Consider the following 20,906-nt stretch of genomic DNA (forward strand, 5'->3'; position numbering starts at 1 on the left):
TTCTGTCATGTGCTGCTCCCATCCTGCGCCCCCGTTCTGTCATGTGCTGCTCCCATCCTGCGCCTCCATTCTGTCATTTGCTGCTCCCATCCTGTCATGTGCTGCTCCCATCCTGCGCCCCCGTTCTGTCATGTGCTGCTCCCATCCTGCGCCCCCGTTCTGTCATGTGCTGCTCCCATCCTGCGCCACCGTTCTGTCATGTGCTGCTCCCATCCTGCGCCCCCGTTCTGTCATGTGCTGCTCCCATCTTGCTCCCCTGTTCTGTCATGTGCTGCTCCCATCCTGCGCCCGTTCTGTCATGTGCTGCTCCCATCCTGCGCCCCGTTCTGTCATGTGCTGCTCCCATCCTGCGCCCGTTCTGTCATGTTCTGCTCCCATCCTGCGCCCGTTCTGTCATGTGCTGCTCCCATCTTGCTCCCCTGTTCTGTCATGTGCTGCTCCCATCCTGCGCCCGTTCTGTCATGTGCTGCTGCCATCCTGCGCCCGTTCTGTCATGTGCTGCTGCCATCCTGCGCCTGTTCTGTCATGTGCTGCTCCCATCCTGCTCCCCTGTTCTGTCATGTGATGCTCCCATCCTGCGCCCGTTGTCATGTGCTGCTGCCATCCTGCGCCCGTTCTGTCATGTGCTCCCATCCTGCGCCCGTTCTGTCATGTGCTGCTGCCATCCTGCGCCCCCGTTCTGTCATGTGCTGCTGCCATCCTGCGCCCCCGTTCTGTCATGTGCTGCTCCCATCCTGCGCCCGTTCTGTCATGTGCTGCTGCCATCCTGCGCCCGTTCTGTCATGTGCTGCTGTCATCCTGCGCCCGTTCTGTCATGTGCTGCTGCCATCCTGCGCCCGTTCTGTCATGTGCTGCTGCCATCCTGCGCCCGTTCTGTCATGTGCTGCTGCCATCCTGCGCCCGTTCTGTCATGTGCTGCTGCCATCCTGCGCCCGTTCTGTCATGTGCTGCTGCCATCCTGCGCCCGTTCTGTCATGTGCTGCTGCCATCCTGCGCCCGTTCTGTCATGTGCTGCTCCCATCCTGCGCCCGTTCTCTCATGTGCTGCTGCCATCCTGCGCCCGTTCTGTCATGTGCTGCTGCCATCCTGCGCCCGTTCTGTCATGTGCTGCTGCCATCCTGCGCCCGTTCTGTCATGTGCTGCTGCCATCCTGCGCCCGTTCTGTCATGTGCTGCTGCCATCCTGTGCCCGTTCTGTCATGTGCTGCTCCCATCCTGCGCCCGTTCTGTCATGTGCTGCTGCCATCCTGCGCCCGTTCTGTCATGTGCTGCTGCCATCCTGCGCCCGTTCTGTCATGTGCTGCTGCCATCCTGCGCCCGTTCTGTCATGTGCTGCTCCCATCCTGCGCCCGTTCTGTCATGTGCTGCTGCCATCCTGTGCCCGTTCTGTCATGTGCTGCTCCCATCCTGCGCCCGTTCTGTCATGTGCTGCTCCCATCCTGCGCCCGTTCTGTCATGTGCTGCTGCCATCCTGTGCCCGTTCTGTCATGTGCTGCTCCCATCCTGCGCCCGTTCTCTCATGTGCTGCTGCCATCCTGCGCCCGTTCTGTCATGTGCTGCTGCCATCCTGCGCCCGTTCTGTCATGTGCTGCTGCCATCCTGCGCCCGTTCTGTCATGTGCTGCTGCCATCCTGCGCCCGTCCTGTCATGTGCTGCTGCCATCCTGCGCCCGTCCTGTCATGTGCTGCTGCGATCCTGCGCCCGTTCTGTCATGTGCTGCTGCCATCCTGCCCCTGTTCTGTCATGTGCTGCTCCCATCCTGCGCCACCATTGTATTATATGCCCCCCATAAGACGGTCCAGTGTGTATGCCCCCGTATGCTGCTGCCATATAAAAAAAAAAAAATACCATACTCACCTATCGTCCGGCTCCACTGCAGGTGTGTCTTCAAGAAAATGGCACCGGAAAGCGCGGACTGCGCAGGCGCCGATTGCGGCAGCAGGAATCGGCGCCTGCGCAGTCCACGCTTTCCGGCGCCATTTTCTTGAAGACACACTCCGGCTCCTCTGCCTGTGACTGGTAAGGCTACGTTCAGACTAGCGTTGTGCTAGTGTGCGTCGGGTTAGCGTCGGGCGACGCAGCGGCGACGCACGCGTCATGCGCCCCTATGTTTAACTTGGGGGACGCATGCGTTTTTGTTTGTTGCGTTTTGCGAACCATGCGTCTTTTTTGCCGCAAGCGTCGGACCAAGAAAACGCAACAAGTTGCATTTTTCTTGCGTCCGATTTTCGGCAAAAAATGACGCACGCGTCGCAAAACGCAGCGTTTTTGCGTGCGTTTTGCCGCATTTTTGCGTGCGTTGTGCGTTGCGTTGCCGACGCAGCGGCGCACAACGCTAGTCTGAATGTAGCCTTAGTCAGAGGGCGGCGCCGGCGCGCATTAAGCGCGTCATCGCGCCCTCTGAACTGTCACAGCAGTGACAGTGAGGAGCCGGGAGACGGAGCCGCACGCAGAGCTGGAACGGGGAAAGGTGAATATACTCACCCTCCTGGCGGTCCCTGACTCTCCGGTGGTGATCGCGGTATGCGTTCAGTGCTTACGCATACCGCGATCTCCTGGGAGCGTCACTCTGTGGGGGCCAGACTGCGCCGGCGCTTGCGCAGTCTATAAAGGCTTCGGACAGAGTGACGCTCCCAGCCTTATATTATAGATACCCTGTACACTATATACACTTAATGTATATACTGTACATATACACACTATACATATATACCCTGTACACTATACACTGTGCATATATACACTATACATATATACTTTGTACACTATACACTTAGTTACACAATGTACATATACACACTATCCACTTACACTGTATATGGCCACCCTGTACACTATACACACTGTACATACACACTGTATATGGCCACCCTGTACACTATACACACTGTATATATACACCCTGCACACTGTATATGGCCACCCTGCACACTATACACACTGTACATGCACACTGTATATGGCCACCCTGTACACTATACACACTGTATATATACACCCTGCACACTGTATATGGCCACCCTGTACATACACACTATACACACTGTATATGGCCACCCTGTACACTATACACACTGTATATATACACCCTGCACACTGTATATGGCCACCCTGTACATACACACTATACACACTGTATATGGCCACCCTGCACACTATACACACTGTACATACACACTGTATATGGCCACCCTGTACATACACACTATATATGGCCACCCTGTACATACACACTATACACACTGTATATGGCCACCCTGTACACTATACACACTGTATATATACACCCTGCACACTGTATATGGCCACCCTGTACACTATACACACTGTACATACACACTGTATATGGCCACCCTGTACACTATACACACTGTACATACACACTGTATATGGCCACCCTGTACACTATACACACTGTACATACACACTGTATATGGCCACCCTGTACACTATACACACTGTACATACACCCTGCACACTATACCCGTACACTCCGTCTACACTGTGTATAGAGCAGTGTCTCCATTAGAGAAAGAAGCCGATACATAGACACAATTCTTCTATTATGAAAACAAAGGCAGATGTTTACACCACGTGACCCTGGACACGCCCACACGCGTCACTCCCGGGTGTAGCATCTGCATTTCGGGAGGGAGCGCATCATGAGTGGCTCCGGTAAGCGCCCAGCGGCCCCGGTAACAGAGACGGCCGCTGCAGGACCGGCAGACCGGGCACCGTGTGAGGAGAATGAAGACTCCTTCTCAGACATCAGTGACTCCGAGCTCCTGCAGCTCCAGGACGCGGCGGAGACAGGTCAGTGACGTCACTAGAGGGGGCGGGGCGCAGGCTCCCGACTAGACAAGTCCGGGCTGATCGCAGTCACGTGACCAGGTGGTATCCGTGCGCTTCTCTCCTGCGCTCACAGGGTGTGGTCACGGTGTATAGCACCTCAGTGTGGCGGGAGCTCTGTGCAGCAATACAACCAGGAGATCAATGTCAGCTGTAGCGTAACTACTGGGGGGGGCAGAGGGGTCCCCGGCCCTGTCACATGGAGGGGCCACGTCTGTGATGGAGCAGCCGGGCAGTATAATCTGACGGAGCCTGCAGGCAGCTAGCGGCACAGTGGCGGCTGCAGTCTCCCTCCTGCACTCATTACCTGATCATTTCCCCCTTCTGCAGCTGGGATTGGCTCCGGCACGCTGGGTCCTAGTGCCCTCCTGCATTTCACCCGGACACTTCCTGTCCATCCTTCAGTAGGTGGGGCTGGCGCTCAGAGGTGTATCTAGGGTTTCTGGCACCTGGGGCAATTCAGTTTGGCAAACCCCCTCCCCAGCTCGTATGCGATTTGCACACTCTAGGCCGGTGTCACATTAGCGTTTTGAGGAGCTGCGGACTTCCTCTGTGAAGCCTCGGCCGCTAGCTCCGCCTACTGCGGCCTGCGTACCTATCTTTAAAGGGAACCTGTCACCCCGTTTTTTCAAGAAGAGCTAAAAATAGCGTTAAGTAGGGGCAGAGCTGGGCTTTACATTAGTGTATTTTGGAGCCTTTATTCTCCACCTATGCTGCCGAAATACCTGCGTGCGCAGATGGAGATCGCGGCGGCCATTTTCCTGCAGCCGAGATGCGAACTCGGCTTCAGGAAAATGGCCGTCGAGATCGCCATCTACGCACGCGCGGCATCCCGCGGCCATTTTCCTGAAGCCCCAGGAAGCCGAGAAGAACCATCTGCGCACGCACGGCCTCACATAGATGGCCGCGCCCACGATAAACGGCTGAATAGCGCAGATTGCGCTATTTTCCTTGAAGCTGCGCAGTGGATTCGCCACTTGGACATGCGCACACCACTACGCCACCAACGGAGATCTGGGGGAGAAACAGCGCTGTCACCACGCCCATATGACCTGACCAGCGTGAGTGACAGCCCAAAACGGCGACTTTACAAAGGTATTTCGGCAGCATAGGTGGGGAATAAAGGCTCCAAAATACACTAATGTAAAGCACAGCTCTGCCCCTATTTAACGCTATTTTTAGCTCTTCTTGAAAAAACGGGGTGACAGGTTCCCTTTAACATTAGGTACGCAGGTCATGCCGCTGTATGCGGAGGCTTCCACATGCGTCATTTTGACAATGCGGCGACCAGCGTAGGACGCAGCTGGTAGCAATTTTTTTTCTCCGCATCATCAAAAGGACGCATGCAGAAGCATCCGCATACAGCCGCACGACCTGCGTACCTAATGTTAAAGATAGGTATGCAGGCCACATGCAGAAGTAGGTGGAGCTAGCGGCCAGGGGCGGGGCTTCACGGACGAAGTCCGCAGCTCCTCAAAGCGCTTGTGTGAAACTAGCCTTAGTCATGTACCGACGAGCCGCTCTCCCAAATGCTCTCAATGTTCAGTGAAAAACTGAGAGAAGCAGAAGAGAAGCTCGTTGTCACAGGACCATAAGTATGAAAGTCGCATATGACTGATGTGTCCATGTGACGACTACTGGAACCTGCAGAGCTGAATCCTGACATTGCAGCTTCTGAATTCTCACAACTCATGCACTGGACACTTTTAGGCTATGTGCACACGTCCAGGATTTCTCACAGAAAATTCCTGAGAAAAAACGGACATTTTCTGCAAGAAATCCGCAAGAAAACCACATGCGTTTTTGCCGCGTTGTTTTCCGGACACTTCCCAATGCATTTTGTAGTGGGAAATCCACAAAAAAAAACGCAAAATTAATGAACATGCTGCGGTTTTTACCGCGATGCGTTTTTTTCACGGAAAAAAAAACGCATCTTGTGCACAAAACATGCGGAATTCATTCTAAATGATGGGATGCTTATTGTATGTGGTTTTTTGCGGTTTTATAGCGTTTTTATCAGGAAAAAACGCGAAAAAACCGCAACGTGTGCACACAGCCTTAGGATTCTCCTACCGGTGGACGGTCATGTCAGCACAAGCATGTGATTTGTATACTTCTGACCACATTCCAACTAGACGTGCCCGGCCTCGCTCAGTTCGTTTTTATTGAGTGAGGCCACACATATCTAGTCAGCACGTGACCACATGTATGTAAATCGCCAGCACGAGAGAATCCTGACAGCATGCAGGGCGCACTGTGAGAACTCAGAAGTCTGCAGTCACAAAGAATGACTGCAGACTCATTACAAACCTGGACATTTCCTTTAATGCTCATAACAAATAAAAACATGAGTTAGTTAGTATCACAAATAACATTTACATCCAGGTGCCTTATAGATGACGTCGTCTCTGGAGCCGTTCTCCTTTTCTTCATCTTGTCCAGATCCCATGATGAGTTTTCTCATCCACAGCCGTCTCTGCAGACCTCCATCTTCTCCGCTCTTTTGCAGAAAATCTCCACATGATGCCCTTAAAGATAGAAGGGTCTTTATAATGCTCCTGAATAAAAAATTAAAAAAATTAAAAAATTGCCCCTCACTATATTGTCTGCATAAACTATGACCCCCACACTGTCCCTCTTATGGTACATGCTCTTCACACAGACCTCTCCTTTCCATACCGGCCCCCTCTTCACACTGTCCTCTCATACTGTGTCACCCTATAGGGCCCGGTATTTATACTGTACTCTCATCACACTCCCCCTCCTTGGTATACTGTCCCCTCCTGGCTGTCCCCTTACACTGTCCCCCCATGCTACGCATGCACACATCCCAACACCCTCACTCCCCGTACTTTGTTCACATACGTTTTTCACATCGCTACTCATACTGTGTCGGCTTACATTCCCCCGTTTGCTCCCCAAACTGTCTGCACCCATCCCCCATACTGTTTCCTCATACATGCCCCCTATTCCCCAGTACTGTTTCCTCATACATGCCCCCCATCTCCCCCTTTTCTCTTCATTTTGTGTCCTCAAATCTCCCCCACACATTAAATCCCCCCATCCCCACTCCAAATATCAACCCACACATTAAACACCCCCATCCCCATGACAAATCTCCCCCCACACACATTCAATCCCCCCCCCACAATAAATACCACCATCCCCACTCACATTAAATCCCCCCCCCCATTCCCACTCACATTAAATCCCCCCCTACCCCTGCACCTTCGGTGTCTTCAGCTCCACTGGAGCACTTACCACCGATCTGCGTCTCTGCCTCTGCTCTGCAGCGCGGGCGAGTGACGTCAGCAGCGTGATCACATGACCTGATCACGCTGCTGGCGTCGCTCTGACCCGGCAGTCAGAGCTTCAATTGTACTCGCATCTCGGATGCAGTACAATTGAACACTGGGAGCCGTCGCACTGCAGCTACTCTGTGCCGGCTGTCAGCTTGACAGTCGGCACAGAGAACAGCTGACTCCCAGTCCGGGGGGCGGCAGAATGCAGCTGCTGGGGGAGACACTGCGGACCGCCGCTTTAGGTGGCCCGACTGCGCCCCCCTGCCGGCTGCGCCCGGGGCACATGCCCCGGGTGCCCCCCCTAAATACGCCTCTGATGGAACTTACTAGGTTTACTAAATTCAGGTGTGTCACTGTGAGGTTAATGTGAGACCATGGGGATGTTGTGGAAGAGGGGAGACAGGGCACTGGGGGAGAATGTGAGACCATGGGGGTGTTGTGGGGGAGGGGAGACAGGGCACTGGGGGAGAATGTGAGACCATGGGGGTGTTGTGGGGGAGGGGAGACAGGGCATTGGGGGTGAATGTGAGACCATGGGGGTGTTGTGAGGGAGGGGAGACAGGGCATTGGGGGTGAATGTGAGACCATGGGGGTGTTGTGGGGGAGGGGAGACAGGGCACTGGGGGTGAATGTGAGACCATGGGGGTGTTGTGGGGGAGGGGAGACAGGGCACTGGGGGTGAATGTAAAACCATGGGGCTGTTGTGGGGAGGGGAGACAGGGGGGCTGAATATTATAGTGTTTTGTTATGATATTATATGTACTCCATCACATGTAATATTTGCTATCTGGGGAGGCTGGAGATGGGGGGAGGGGGTAAGGGGCTTTTGATACGTACCACCTGGGTCTTTTATGAGTATTCGTATAAAGGTATGTGCAGACATTGCGTTTTTTCATGCGTTTCCGCGACGTTTTTGGACACGCGGAATTGCCTCATCTGCAGTGTGTTGTGCACACAATGTTAATCAATGGGAAATTCAAAAATGTTGTGCACATGCTGCGGAAAAAAACGTGCAAATTTTTTTAGCGCAGCATGTCAATTCTTTGTGCGGAACTGTAGCGTTTCTGCACCCATTGACTTCCATTGTGTCAGGTCAATTCGTAGCAAAACCGCAGATGTAAAAAAGATTTGCGGTTTTGCTGCTGATGTGGGTGCGAGAAACGCTGTGGGCGGTGACTGTTTCTGTGTGTGGGGTCGGCGGGGTTCTGCGGGGCTGTGTCAGTGTGTGTGTGTGCAGGCATCGTCCGATGGGACTACAAGTCCCATGCGGCTATGCCTGCTACAGTGACAGCGATTGACATATTAGCCAATGATGGGACAGTAGTAGTCAAATCATCCGTCTAATGTGTTGTATGTGAAAAAAAACATATAGTACATATATAGTTCATACTCGCCATCTACACCTAATCCCCGAAGCCCTCGCTCACCTGAAAAAGAATTAAATCAACCAACAATATACTCCCTGAGTCTGGCGTAATCTAATTAATACAATTGTCCCACGACGATCTCCCGTGGAGAGCTGCCACATCAACTGATGCGACCGCTCTCCAGGGGCTCCGGGATACACTGACGGAAGGTATCCTTCCGCACTGTATCCCTCTGCCGCTGTGAGTACAGTAAAGTTCATACTGTCACTTGCGGCACAGATGCGTGGGAAAATTCCCACGCAACATTGCCATAAAGCGAGAGAATGAACTAAAGTAACCTCTTCAGTGATGCACTGCAGGAGCCATTGTCTCTTGTCAGTGTGTTACTGGAGGCACTATAGAGCGGTGACATCAACCGATGCTCTATAGGGAAGATCGTTGTGGGACACTCGTTATTAATTGGACTGCGTCGGACAGGGAGTATACAGTTGGTTTATTTTATTTTTTTCAGGTGATCGAGGGCGTCACAGCAATTAGGTGTGGCTGTAAGTATGGTGAAATTAAGAATATTAAAATACTTTTTTTTCTGGATGTCTTTTTTAACTCACTACTATAGAATAAGTAATGGATAGGTGTTTTAGGCTATGTGCCCATGTTGCGGATTTATGTGCAGATTTTTCTGCACTGTTATTGAAAAATCCGCGGAAAATAAACCGCAGTATTTTCCGCACCATGTGCACTGCGGATTTGGTTTTCCATAGGTTTACATGGTACTGTAAACCGCATGGAAAACTGCTACGAATCCGCATTGGCCCATCCGCTGCGGTTCCACAGCCAAATCCGCAATGTGTGCACATACCCTTATTGTCGCCTCTCTATTACTAACCGGGCTTAATGTCACCTTACAACAGCAAGGTGACATTAACCCCTTATTACCCCATATGCCACTGCTACATGGCAGTGGGAAGATAGGGGCTAAGTGCCAGAATTGGCACATGTGGGGCTGGTGTTTGTAGCTGGGGTAAATATCTACGGCCCCTTCCTAGTCTTTGAATATCAGCACGCAGCTGTATGCGTAGCCTTTCTGGCTATAAAATATAGGGGGACCCCACGTAATTTTTTTGGGGGTCCCCCTATTTTAATAACCAGTAAAGGCTACGCAGACAGCTGCGGAAGGGGCCATGGCTATTACCCTCTTCCTAGGCTACAAATATTGGCAGTCGGCTTTCCCCCTCTGCTGCAGAAAATTGCGCGGGAGCCCACGCCGTTTTTTTTCCCTTTTTTTTTTAAATATTGTTCATTAATAAACATCGGCCTGCTATTGTATATCTGTGGATATACACCCTGCTAGAGTGGTGCTTTAATAATTTAATAATAAGAAATTTATTACTATAAAGTTGATAAAGGCTTGGAATAAATGTCTGCAGTCACTTTATGTGACTGCAGACTGCCAAATCATGGCAGGGAGCTGTGGGCCCATCATACTGTGTATAAGAGAGCTGCAAGCCCATCATACTGTGTACAGGGGAACTGTGGGGGACATCATGCTGTTGTACGGGAGCTGCAGGCCCATCATACTGTGTACAGGGGAACTGTGGAGGACATCATACTGTTTGTTCGGGAGCTGCAGGCCCATCATACTGTGTATAGGGGAACTGTAGGAGACATCAAACTGTGTACGAGAGCTGCAGGCCCATCATACTGTGTACAGGGGAACTGTGGGGGACATCATACTGTTTGTATGGGAGCTGCGGGCCCATCATACTGTGTATAGGGAAACTGTGGGGGGCATCATACTGTGTACAGGGGAACTGTGGGGGACATCATACTGTTTGTACGGGAGCTGCGGGCCCATCATACTGTGTACAGGGGAACTGCGGGGGAAATCATACTGTTTGTACGAGAGTTGCGGGTCCATCACACTGTGTACAGGGGAACTGTAGGGGACATCAGACTGTTTGTACGGGAGCTGGGGGCCCATCATACCGTGTACAGGGGAACTGTGGGGGACATCGTACTGTTTGTATGGGAGCTGCAAGCCTATCATACTGTATATAAGGGAGCTGTGGGCACATCATACTGTGTAAAGGAAGGAGTGGGAACATCATACTGTGTAAAGGGGAGTTGAAGGATCATCATACTGCGTATAGGGGAGTTGTGGGGGCCTTATACTGTGTATAGGGAAGCTTTGAGCTCACCGTACTGTGTATAATGGAGCAGTACATGGGGGAACTTAGGGGACATTATTAAATGTTAAATGGGCACTTAAGCATTATTGTTATAGGGGCACTCAGAGTATTGTGACCATCAAAGTTGCATATGGGGTATTATTACTTTCTAGGGCGAAAATGTGGAGGGCACTAACAAAGAGCATTAATATTTTCTAGGGGGAAATTTTACTATTTAGATTGCACAAAGGAGTCATTATTACTATGTAATGGGAAGAGTGGTGGCATTATTATGTGGGGTGATAAGAGGAGCCGTTATTGTACCACACAGTAGGTGCAGTAATAGGGACACATACAGCAGCAGTGGCTCAGTATTCGGGTATCAGCAGGATGAGGAGTTTGTGCAGATTGGGGAAAGATGGGGACAGTGCAGGAAATGTGAGGAGTCAGATGTGTCGTTGTTGTAATCTCTGCAGACAAGTCGTGGCTGGAGAAGTCGTCATGTTGGTCTGGGCCAGATGGAAAAGACGGGAAAGTGAATGACTCCATCAGAGAGAACATCAGCTGTAAGTCACCCTCCATACCTGTACTGTAATCTCTTATATGGTCTGCAGAACTGGTATCTACCACTATATGGTCACAATATGGCGGTAAAATCAATGTTCGTTTTTTTTAAATAGATTTATTTTCAATAACAGAGCGGTCATATTCTGAGGTTCCACTATATTCACAAATAGAGTGCACAACCGTAGTTGTAATCAGGCTTAGCTGGTTAGGGGCCTACTCGGATTTTTCGCTCCCCCTAAGTTGAAACCCTAGCTACGCCTCTGACGTGGGTAGTTGGGGAAATGTGCATCTTCTATCCCCAGAATTAATGGCACCAGGGTGCAGGAAACCTTGGGTGCTGCCATATAGGCCGGCTGTAGAGGAGCATATGACATCCAGAAAAGTCTGTGGATATTTCGCCGTGCGTCAGCCTTGTGTCCGTTTTTATACATCCTTTTCTGATCTATTTCTATATATCTACATTAAAAAATGTACATGATCGAATCTAGTTTCCTATGTTTAGAGTAGAAATGTATCTAAGGATCGGATGTTTTATTTGAAATCCATTTTTTCTTTTTATGCATCCATAGACTGGTGTTGGTGAGTCTCATCCGAAATACGCAGGAAAGTAGTGTATGCTGCGACACCACATCACAGACAGTCAGACCGAGAGAAAAACCAATAATCTGAACACAGCCCTATTGAATAACATGGGTCCGCGGGCTCTGTGCGCGTCTGTCCGCGGGCTCCGAGCGGGCTGTCGGCAGGCTCTGAGCGCTACCTGGTCAATCTGACAGCACGTCCAATTTATACTCTGGTCTGTATGACCCATTGCTTTAATTTTACTTTTCCCCATTTCCTAATGGCAGAGACCTCCGACAGCAGGATAATGCCCTTCCTACACTGCAAATCAGTCAGAAATGGATTGTAGGAAGTGACAAAAAGTCCAAGGTGTTGACTTGGTTTCTAATTTCCACAAATCTTAATCTAAAATAACATTTGTGGGATATATTGAAAAGACAAGTCTGACCTTTGGAGGTACGCATAGGGGCGCATCTACCGAGGTCACCTCTGTGGCCGGGCCCGGTGGATGAGGGGCCTGCCGACCCATCAAACACTTCAGCTAGATGTGCATCCTCGGACGCACATTCAACTGAAGTGTATTGCAGCGCAGAGACCCTTCAGGTCCATGCACAACAATACAAACTGTCGGCTAATCTGAGACCAGTAGCTGACATCAGCGTGTATGGGACTGGGCACCCATGGCAGTGACTTCATGCACTCCCGTAGCTTGAACGCTGAAGTCAGCTGCCGGCTTCAGAAGAGGACGCCGCATGGAGGGAAGCTGAGTATTATGAAACAGCAGCAAAACAGGGAATATATATACACCAGAATGGGGACATACGTGCTAGAATGGAGGAGATTATATATATAGGATTGAGGGGGCATTTCTGGGCCAAATCTTGTGCCAAGGCCTTATCAGACTCTAGTTGCGCCACTGGGTCCGTGCATAAAGGGTTCTTCCCATGTCACACATTCATAGCACTGAACATGCCATAGATGTAGTGGGACGCTGTCAGAATGCAGGATGGGATCTACACATCCTCCAAGAGCAACTTATCCCAACGATCCAGGAGCAACTAGGTGATGATCAATGCTTTCTCCAGCATGATGGAGACCATGTCGCAAGGCAAAAGTGAGAACTAAGTGGCTCAGTGAACAAAACATTAACATTTTGTGTCCATGTCCCAAGAAACTCCCCAGATCTCAATCCCATTGAGAGCCTGTGGTCAATTCTCAAGAAGCGGGTGGACAAACAAAAATACAGAAATTAAATATAAAAGATAAACTCCGAGCACTGATGAGGCAAGAATGGGCGGTCATCATTCAGTCATCATGTTGACGAAAAAATAATGAAGCCGTGGCCTCTGGAAAGCAGGAATGAAAAATTAAAGCTAAAGGATGAAATATGGCCGCATTAGAGTATGTAACCTGTTTTTTAATATCTTACTAGTGCCTTATAAACCCCAGTAGTGCAGCCTCAGGCTGTGGGCAACCGACCGCTGGAAATTCCCGGAGAGAGGAAAGTTATTTCTAGTCGTTCTCTTTACTTATGATGTAGATTGCAGGATCTTTTGATTTTTCTCGGAGTAGATTGTAACAATGTGCTCTGATCTTATTTTCATTTCCAGGAGACCGACACTTACAGGACGAAAAGAGGAAGCACATAGAAGATGGAAGGACAAGTCTGGAATCAGTGTATGACTATTTTATCACATTCATATTCACAATACGCATTATCTCCTACCAATGGCTTACTCCTTCTTATCAGATATATCCGAGAACACGGGGCCATCAGCACATGGGCTCCATGCACACAACACTCTTCTGATCCTTAATGCAGGGACAGCTTGCTATGGACACGTAACGTGTTGTACCGTCACGTCGAGCTAATAGCTTTGCTATGGGCATGAGCCCTTTATACAAAATTGTGAGTGATATATCCTATTCATATTCTGGAAATCTGTTAATATCAGTCTCTTATGACTCTTGTCAAAAAAACGCCCTAACAGTTAAATCCGTCACCATCTTGGGATTTTCCATTTTTACGTTTTTGTTTTTTGCTCCCCTTCTTCCCAGAGCCATAACTTTTTTTTGTCTTCCCGTCAATATGGCCGTGTTTTATTGCTGGACGAGTTGTACTTTTGTACTGTATCCTCAACCATCCCTTGTTGATTGTGAGCCCTTGCGGGCAGGGTCCTCTCTCCAACTGTACCAGTCGGTGATTGGTTTTGTTCAAGATTATTGTACTTGTTTTTTGCTGTGTACACACATTTTCACATCTAAAGCGCCATAGAATAAATGGCACTATAATAATAATAATGTTAACACCATTGGCTTTACCATATCGTGTACTGTAAAATGGGAAACAAATTCCAGGTGCAGTGAAATTGCAAAAAGTGCAATTCCACAATTTGTTTTATTTTCTACCATGGTCACTATATGCTAAAAGTGACCTGCCAATATGATTCTCCAGGTCATTACGAGGTTAGAGATACCATACATGTATACGATAAGTTCTTTCTTATTTAAATGGTGAATAAAAAAAGGCAAAGTTTGTAAAAACAAAACAAAAAGCAGGGTGTGGAGACACCGGGGGTCAGTGGTTGCTCTTGTCCACTGGCCTGAGACTGTATGGACAAGGGCTTATCCCGCTTTCCTTTTATCGTGGCCGGAATGCCACTCAGACAACACAGGGTGAGGGTGAAACAGTGTGGCAATACTTTATAAACCACAAAACAGATAATGACATATAGAACAGTCCAGGCAAAATACCCAAGATGGTGCAAAATTACAGAGTCTCACCCACTCGCTGGGATTAGAGCAGCTGCAACTTCGGAGCTACCAGGGCTGACTACCCCCACTAGTGGCACCCCACTTTTGCCAGGCACTCAAAAAAATGTTAAAAAAAACTCAAAACATATTATGATTTTAAAAAAATAATTTAATAAATGAAAAAAATACCAATAAATAGGCATATTATGTACTAGCTATTGAACCCGTTCTACGCCCGGGTGGCGAGTATTTATATTGGTATATGGTCTCCATCCTGGTATGTGCTGCTCCATCCTACGTCCCCATCCTGTCATGTGCTGCTCCATCCTGCGTCCCCATCCTGTCATGTGCTGCTCCATCCTGCGTCCCCATCCTGTCATGTGCTGCACCCATCCTGCGTCCCCATCCTGTCATGTGCTGCTCCCATCCTGCGCCCCCGGTCTGTCATGTGCTGCTCCCATCCTGCGCCCCCGTTCTGTCATGTGCTGCTCCCATCCTGTGCCCCCGTTCTGTCATGTGCTGCTCCCATCCTGTGCCCCCGTTCTGTCATGTGCTGCTCCCATCCTGCGCCACCGTTCTGTCATGTGCTGCTCCATCCTGCGCCCCCATCCTGTCATGTGCTGCTCCCATCCTGTGCCCCCATCCTGTCATGTGCTGCTCCCATCCTGCGCCCCCGTTCTGTCATGTGCTGCTCCCATCCTGCGCCCCCGGTCTGTCATGTGCTGCTCCCATCCTGCGCCCCCGTTCTGTCATGTGCTGCTCCCATCCTGTGCCCCCGTTCTGTCATGTGCTGCTCCCATCCTGTGCCCCCGTTCTGTCATGTGCTGCTCCCATCCTGCGCCACCGTTCTGTCATGTGCTGCTCCATCCTGCGCCCCCATCCTGTCATGTGCTGCTCCCATCCTGTGCCCCCATCCTGTCATGTGCTGCTCCCATCCTGCGCCCCCGTTCTGTCATGTGCTGCTCCCATCCTGCACCACCATTCTTTAATTTGCTGCTCCCATCCATATGCCCCATACGCTGCTCCATAAAGGTTGATGGCCCCATAAGATGCTCCATAGTGTATGCCCCGTACGCTGTTCCATAAAGGTTTATGGCCCCCACAAGATGCTCCTTGGTATATGCCCCTGTACACTGCTCCATTATGGTTTATGGCCCCATAAGATGCTCCATGGTATATGCCCCCGTACACTGCTCCATAAAGGTTTATGGGCCCCATAAGATGCTCCATGGTATATGCCCCTGTACACTGCTCCATTATGGTTTATGGCCCCATAAGATGCTCCATTGTATATGCCCCCGTACACTGCTCCATTATGGTTTATGGCCCCATAAGATGCTCCATAGTATATGCCCCGTATGCTGCTCCATAAAGGTTGATGGCCCCATAAGATGCTCCATTGTATATGCCCCGTATGCTGCTGCAATATATAAAAAAAAAAATACCATACTCACCTATCGTTGCTGGGCGCCGAGTGCTGGGGGGCCTGAGCAGGCAGGGACACCGGTGCGCTGTGGGGGGTCAGGTGCCGGTATCGCCGCCAGCTCAGGCCCCCCAGCACTTGCTATATTCACCTGACCCCGTTCCACCGCTGCGCGCCGCCATCTTCCGGGTCCTCTGGCTGTGACTGGTCAGTCAGAGGGTGGCGCGCATTAAGCGCGTCATCGCGCCCTCTGAACTGAACGTCAGAGGCCGAGGACCGGGACAATGAGACGGAGCCGCACGCACCGCTGGAACGGGGACAGGTGAATATAGCCGATACTTACCCTCCTGGCGGTCCCTGCTTCTCTGTTGGAGATCGCGGTGTGCGTTCAGTGCTTATGCATACCGCGATCTCCTGGGAGCGTCACTCTGTCGAGGCCAGACTGCGCCTGCGCTTGCACAGTCTATAAAAGCTTCGGAGAGAGTGACGCTCCCAGCGTTATATTATAGATGTAAAAACAAAAATAAGCAAATAAAGTATACTTATTTGATACTAGATGGTGGCCCGATTCTAACGCATCGGGTATTCTAGAATATGCATGTCCACGTAGTATATAGCCCAGCCACGTAGTATATTGCCCAGTCACGTAGTATATTGCCCAGTCACGTAGTATATTGGTATATTGCCCAGCCACGTAGTATATTGCCCAGCCACGTAGTATATTGCCCAGCCACGTAGTATATTGCCCAGTCACGTAGTATATTGCCCAGCTACGTAGTATATTGCCCAGTCACGTAGTATATTGCACAGCTACGTAGTATATTGCACAGCTACGTAGTATATTGCCCATCCACGTATGTCACAGGTTAAAAAATAAACATATACTCACCTTCCAAGGGCCACTTGTAGTTCAATCACATGACCGTGACGTCATGGCAGGTCCTTCTCGCGCAGGGCCTGTGATGACGTTGCGGTCACATGACCGTGACGTCATGACAGGTCCTTCTCCCATACCACCGGAACCTGCCGCTTGCATGGAGCATAGCAAGGAGCGGGAAAGGCGGTGGAAGGTGAGTATATAATGATTTTTAATTTTTTTTATTATTTTTAACATTAGATGTTTTTACTATTGATGCTGCACCTCTCTCTCTCTCTCTCTCTCTCTCTCACATAGAGTCGGATCCGGCTAAAAAAAAAACGGATCCAGTGCATCAGTTTGCATCCGTTTTTTCACTATTTACACCGGATCCGTTTTTTAGCAAATTTGCCGGATTGTGTCTGAAACCAAAAACCTGATGTGTGAAAGCAGCCTTAGCCCTTATAAAAATTGAAAACTTTGGCCTAAAAGATTTTAGTGGTAAAAATGTAATTGCGGTATTTTACGGATTATAAAACACCCCAAATTTTGGGGAAAAAAGCTTTTTTTAATAAAAGGGTGCTTCTTATAATTCTTACATCTTATTGCATACCGTGGGCGGCTTTAATGGAACGGGTTCCCAGGAGGCAGGAGTGGGGCGATGCTGCGGACCCCGAGCTGGGAATAAGTATTCAAAGGTGTGATGCTGCAGGTTGGGGGTATTTGGTGGCAAGGGGCATCCGCCGACATTTTGTTAAAGCCCGGAGCCGCCGCACTTCCATGGTTTACATTGCGGTGGACTCCGAGAATATGGCCGCCCCATCCACCTAATAACCCCTCCTCCCAGCCTGTGGCTCGCAGCATCGCCTCACTTCTGCCTCCGTCAGCGGCGACCCTGGGACTCCACTCATCCACAGCCGGGAAGGTATATACGATGCACCCCCAATTTTCCCTTAGAAATATTTGAGGTAAAAAAGTGAGTCTTATAATCCAAAAAATACTGTATTCTTTCTTCACTACCCTATGGTATAAAATTCTGTGAGGCACTTGTGGTGTCAACATGCTTGTTGCACCCTTAGATGAGTTTATTGAAAGGTGTAGTTCAGAGGCGTAGCTAGAGCTTTTGCCGCCCGGGGCTGTTCCCGAGTTTGGCGCCCCCCCCCCCCAGCTGAATACACACAAAGGTTACCAAAAATGGTTTTCCTGTTTTGTAGAACTTAAACTGGGCCTAATGGTGTCACCCCCACATGCCACACCTGTGACTTAATACCACCACACCATGACCAGGCCACATAGTGACCGAATAATACTACATACAAGGGACAAATACCACCGCACCATTTCCAGACCACATATTACCACCACATAGTGACTGAATACTACAATACTGATCAGTAATAAAAAAAAAAACCACAATACTATCACCATAAGTGCCAGTATTCACAGGAGATCTGTACTTAGTATGCAGTGTCTGTGTAGAGGTAATACAGAGATCACTGGTGACATTATACACAGGACCTCTATATAGTATACAGTGTATAGTGTCAGTGTATAGGTAACACTGACTCACCAGTGACGTCTCTAGGTGAAGTCCTTCATCTTTTATCCAGCACAGACCGCCATCATTCCTTCCAGCCAGGACTCGTTTCTGCAGGAAATAACACAGTTATCTCGAGCTCCGCTTGCAGAACACATTACTTAATTTTTCACAACTTCTACATTACACCACATGAAGAAAAAAAGGTGATATAGTGTCACTCTGCACAGTAACAGGACCGCCCCCCCATTTAAAACAGTATACTCAAAAAATAAAATAAATACATCACTGCAGTAACAATATCCCTTAATTATCCCCTATGGTAATAATATTCCCCACCCTGGCCCCGTTTATCTCATTCCTGGCTCCAGCCATATGTTGTCGTATCCTGCCCTCATGAGTATCCATTCTACCCCATATGATCTCCCCATCCTGCCCCACCAGCCTCCATCGTATCCGTCCTGCCCCATGATCCAATCCTGCCCCGTGTCTCCAATCATGCCCCGTATCTACATTCTGCCCATGCCTCAAGTCCTGCCCCCAGTGTGTCCAGCATATTACCCCCATGTTGTCCAGCAATCTGCCCCAGTGTGTCCAGCATATTACCCCCATGTTGTCCAGCAATCTGCCCCAGTGTGTCCAGCATATTACCCCCAGTGTGTCCAGCAATCTGCCCCAGTATGTCCAGCATATTACCCCCAGTGTGTCCAGCAATCTGCCCTCAGTGTGTCCAGCAATCTGCCCCAGTGTCCAGCCTTTCCCCAGTGTGTCCAGCAGTCTGCCCCAGTGTGTCCAGCATATTACCCCCAGTGTCCAGCATTGCCCCAGTGTGTCCAGTATATTACCCCCAGTGTGTCCAGCAATCTGCCCCAGTGTCCAGCATTGCCCCAGTGTGTCCAGAAGTCTGCCCCAGGGTCTCCAGCATTGCCTCAATGTGTCCAGAAATCTGCCCCAGGGTCTCCAGTATTGCCCCAGTGTGTCCAGCAATCTGCCCCAGGGTCTCCAGTATTGCCCCAGTGTGTCCAGCATTCTGCCCCATGGTCTCCAGTATTGCCCCAGTGTGTCCAGCATTCTGCCCCATGGTCTCCAGTATTGCCCCAGTGTGTCCAGCATTCTGCCCCATGGTCTCCAGTATTGCCCCAGTGTGTCCAGCATTCTGCCCCATGGTCTCCAGTATTGCCCCAGTGTGTCCAGCAATCTGCCCCATAGTCTCCTGTATTGCCCCAGTGTGTCCAGCAATCTGCCCCATGGTCTCCTGTATTGCCCCAGTGTGTCCAGCAATCTGCCCCATGGTCTCCTGTATTGCCCCAGTGTGTCCAGCAATCTGCCCCATGGTCTCCTGTATTGCCCCAGTGTGTCCAGCATTCTGCCCCATGGTCTCCAGCATTGCCCCAGCCCCAGACAGTCAGAAATAAAGAAAAAAAAAAAAAAGTAAAATCCTCACCTCTCCCGTTCCCAGCGCAGGTCCGGTGCAGTCAGCGTCTCTCCGGCTCTGCGACGCTCAGGACAGAGAGGCAGAGCGGCGCGCACAGTAGTGACGTCATCGCGCCCTCTGCTCTGAGACATCGCAGAGTCAGAGGAGGCTGCAGCTGCCGGCGCCGCAGGAACCAGGAGAGGTGAGTATAGAGCAGGGGGCGGGGGCGGGACCCGGGGGTGGGGGGAGATGGCCCTGGTCGTGGCGGCGGACGGCGCCGCCCGAAGATTTAAAGGGGCGTCTTTTTTTTTTTTATCTTCTTCTGCAGCGCCGGCCGCCCCCAGCATTGTGCCGCCCGGGGCGGACCGCCCCCCCCGCACCCCCCTTCCTACGCCACTGGTGTAGTTTGTAAAATTGGGTTATGTTTTAGGTGGTTTCTGCTGTTCTGGCATTTTAGAGGCCCTGCCAGTTGGACATTGCACCCTCAAACCATTCCAGCAAAATCTGAACTGTAATATGGCGCTTCTTCCCTTCTGAGCTTGCACTGTGCCTCAGAAGTAGTTTTCAACCAGTGTACTCAGGAGAAAATGCACAACAAATTGTACGGTACTTGTTCTCCTATTATCCCTTTTGAAAATTGAAAGCTTGGGGCTAAATTGAAAAATTAGCAATTTTCTATTAACTCAGCCCAATGTTTCTACTGTTTTGGCATGTCAGGGGCTCTTCAAATATGGCATCCGCAATCTGTTCCAGCCAAAATGGCGCTCCAGAATTCAATTGACTTTCTTTCTCTTCCGATCCCTTCCTTCAGTTTTCCACCACATATACAATTGGCATACTCGGGATAAATTGCAGAACATATTTTGTCAATCATTTACTACTGTTACCCTTGTGAAAAGGAAAAATTTGTGGCTGAACATTTGAGGTAAAAATTTATCGTTATAAAATTCTGTGAAGCACCTGTGGGTTCACGATGCTCGCCACACTTCTTACTAAGTCTGTTGAGGGGCGTAGTTTCCAAAATGGGGGTCACTTGGGGTTTTCCACTGGTTAGGCACATCAGGGCTCTGCAAACGCGACATGGCCAATTTTGCTCTCCAAAAGTTGAA

General features: G+C 50.1%; 1 protein-coding gene and 1 long non-coding RNA gene across 3 annotated transcripts in view; one reads left to right on the forward strand and one right to left on the reverse strand.

Moving 5' to 3' along the window:
- LOC138672861 (uncharacterized) overlaps window positions 1–4,402 on the reverse strand; it is a 253,694-nt gene extending 249,292 nt beyond the window's left edge. Inside the window, exon 1 of one of the 2 annotated variants that reach the window (XR_011319781.1) lies at window positions 4,156–4,402. This is a non-coding gene — a long non-coding RNA (uncharacterized lncRNA). The remainder of the gene's footprint in view (window positions 1–4,155) is intronic. The other variant, XR_011319780.1, reaches the window with a different exon arrangement.
- The window catches only part of EXO5 (exonuclease 5), a 60,847-nt gene continuing 43,535 nt past the window's right edge, over window positions 3,595–20,906 (forward strand). The window contains exons 1-2 of the mRNA XM_069761268.1: window positions 3,595–3,812; window positions 13,424–13,490. Coding sequence (XP_069617369.1) covers window positions 3,662–3,812; window positions 13,424–13,490 — 218 coding nt within the window. The 5' untranslated portion in view covers window positions 3,595–3,661. The remainder of the gene's footprint in view (window positions 3,813–13,423; window positions 13,491–20,906) is intronic.

This window comes from Ranitomeya imitator, chromosome 3 (assembly GCF_032444005.1).
Source record: "Ranitomeya imitator isolate aRanImi1 chromosome 3, aRanImi1.pri, whole genome shotgun sequence".
NCBI lineage: Eukaryota > Metazoa > Chordata > Amphibia > Anura > Dendrobatidae > Ranitomeya > Ranitomeya imitator.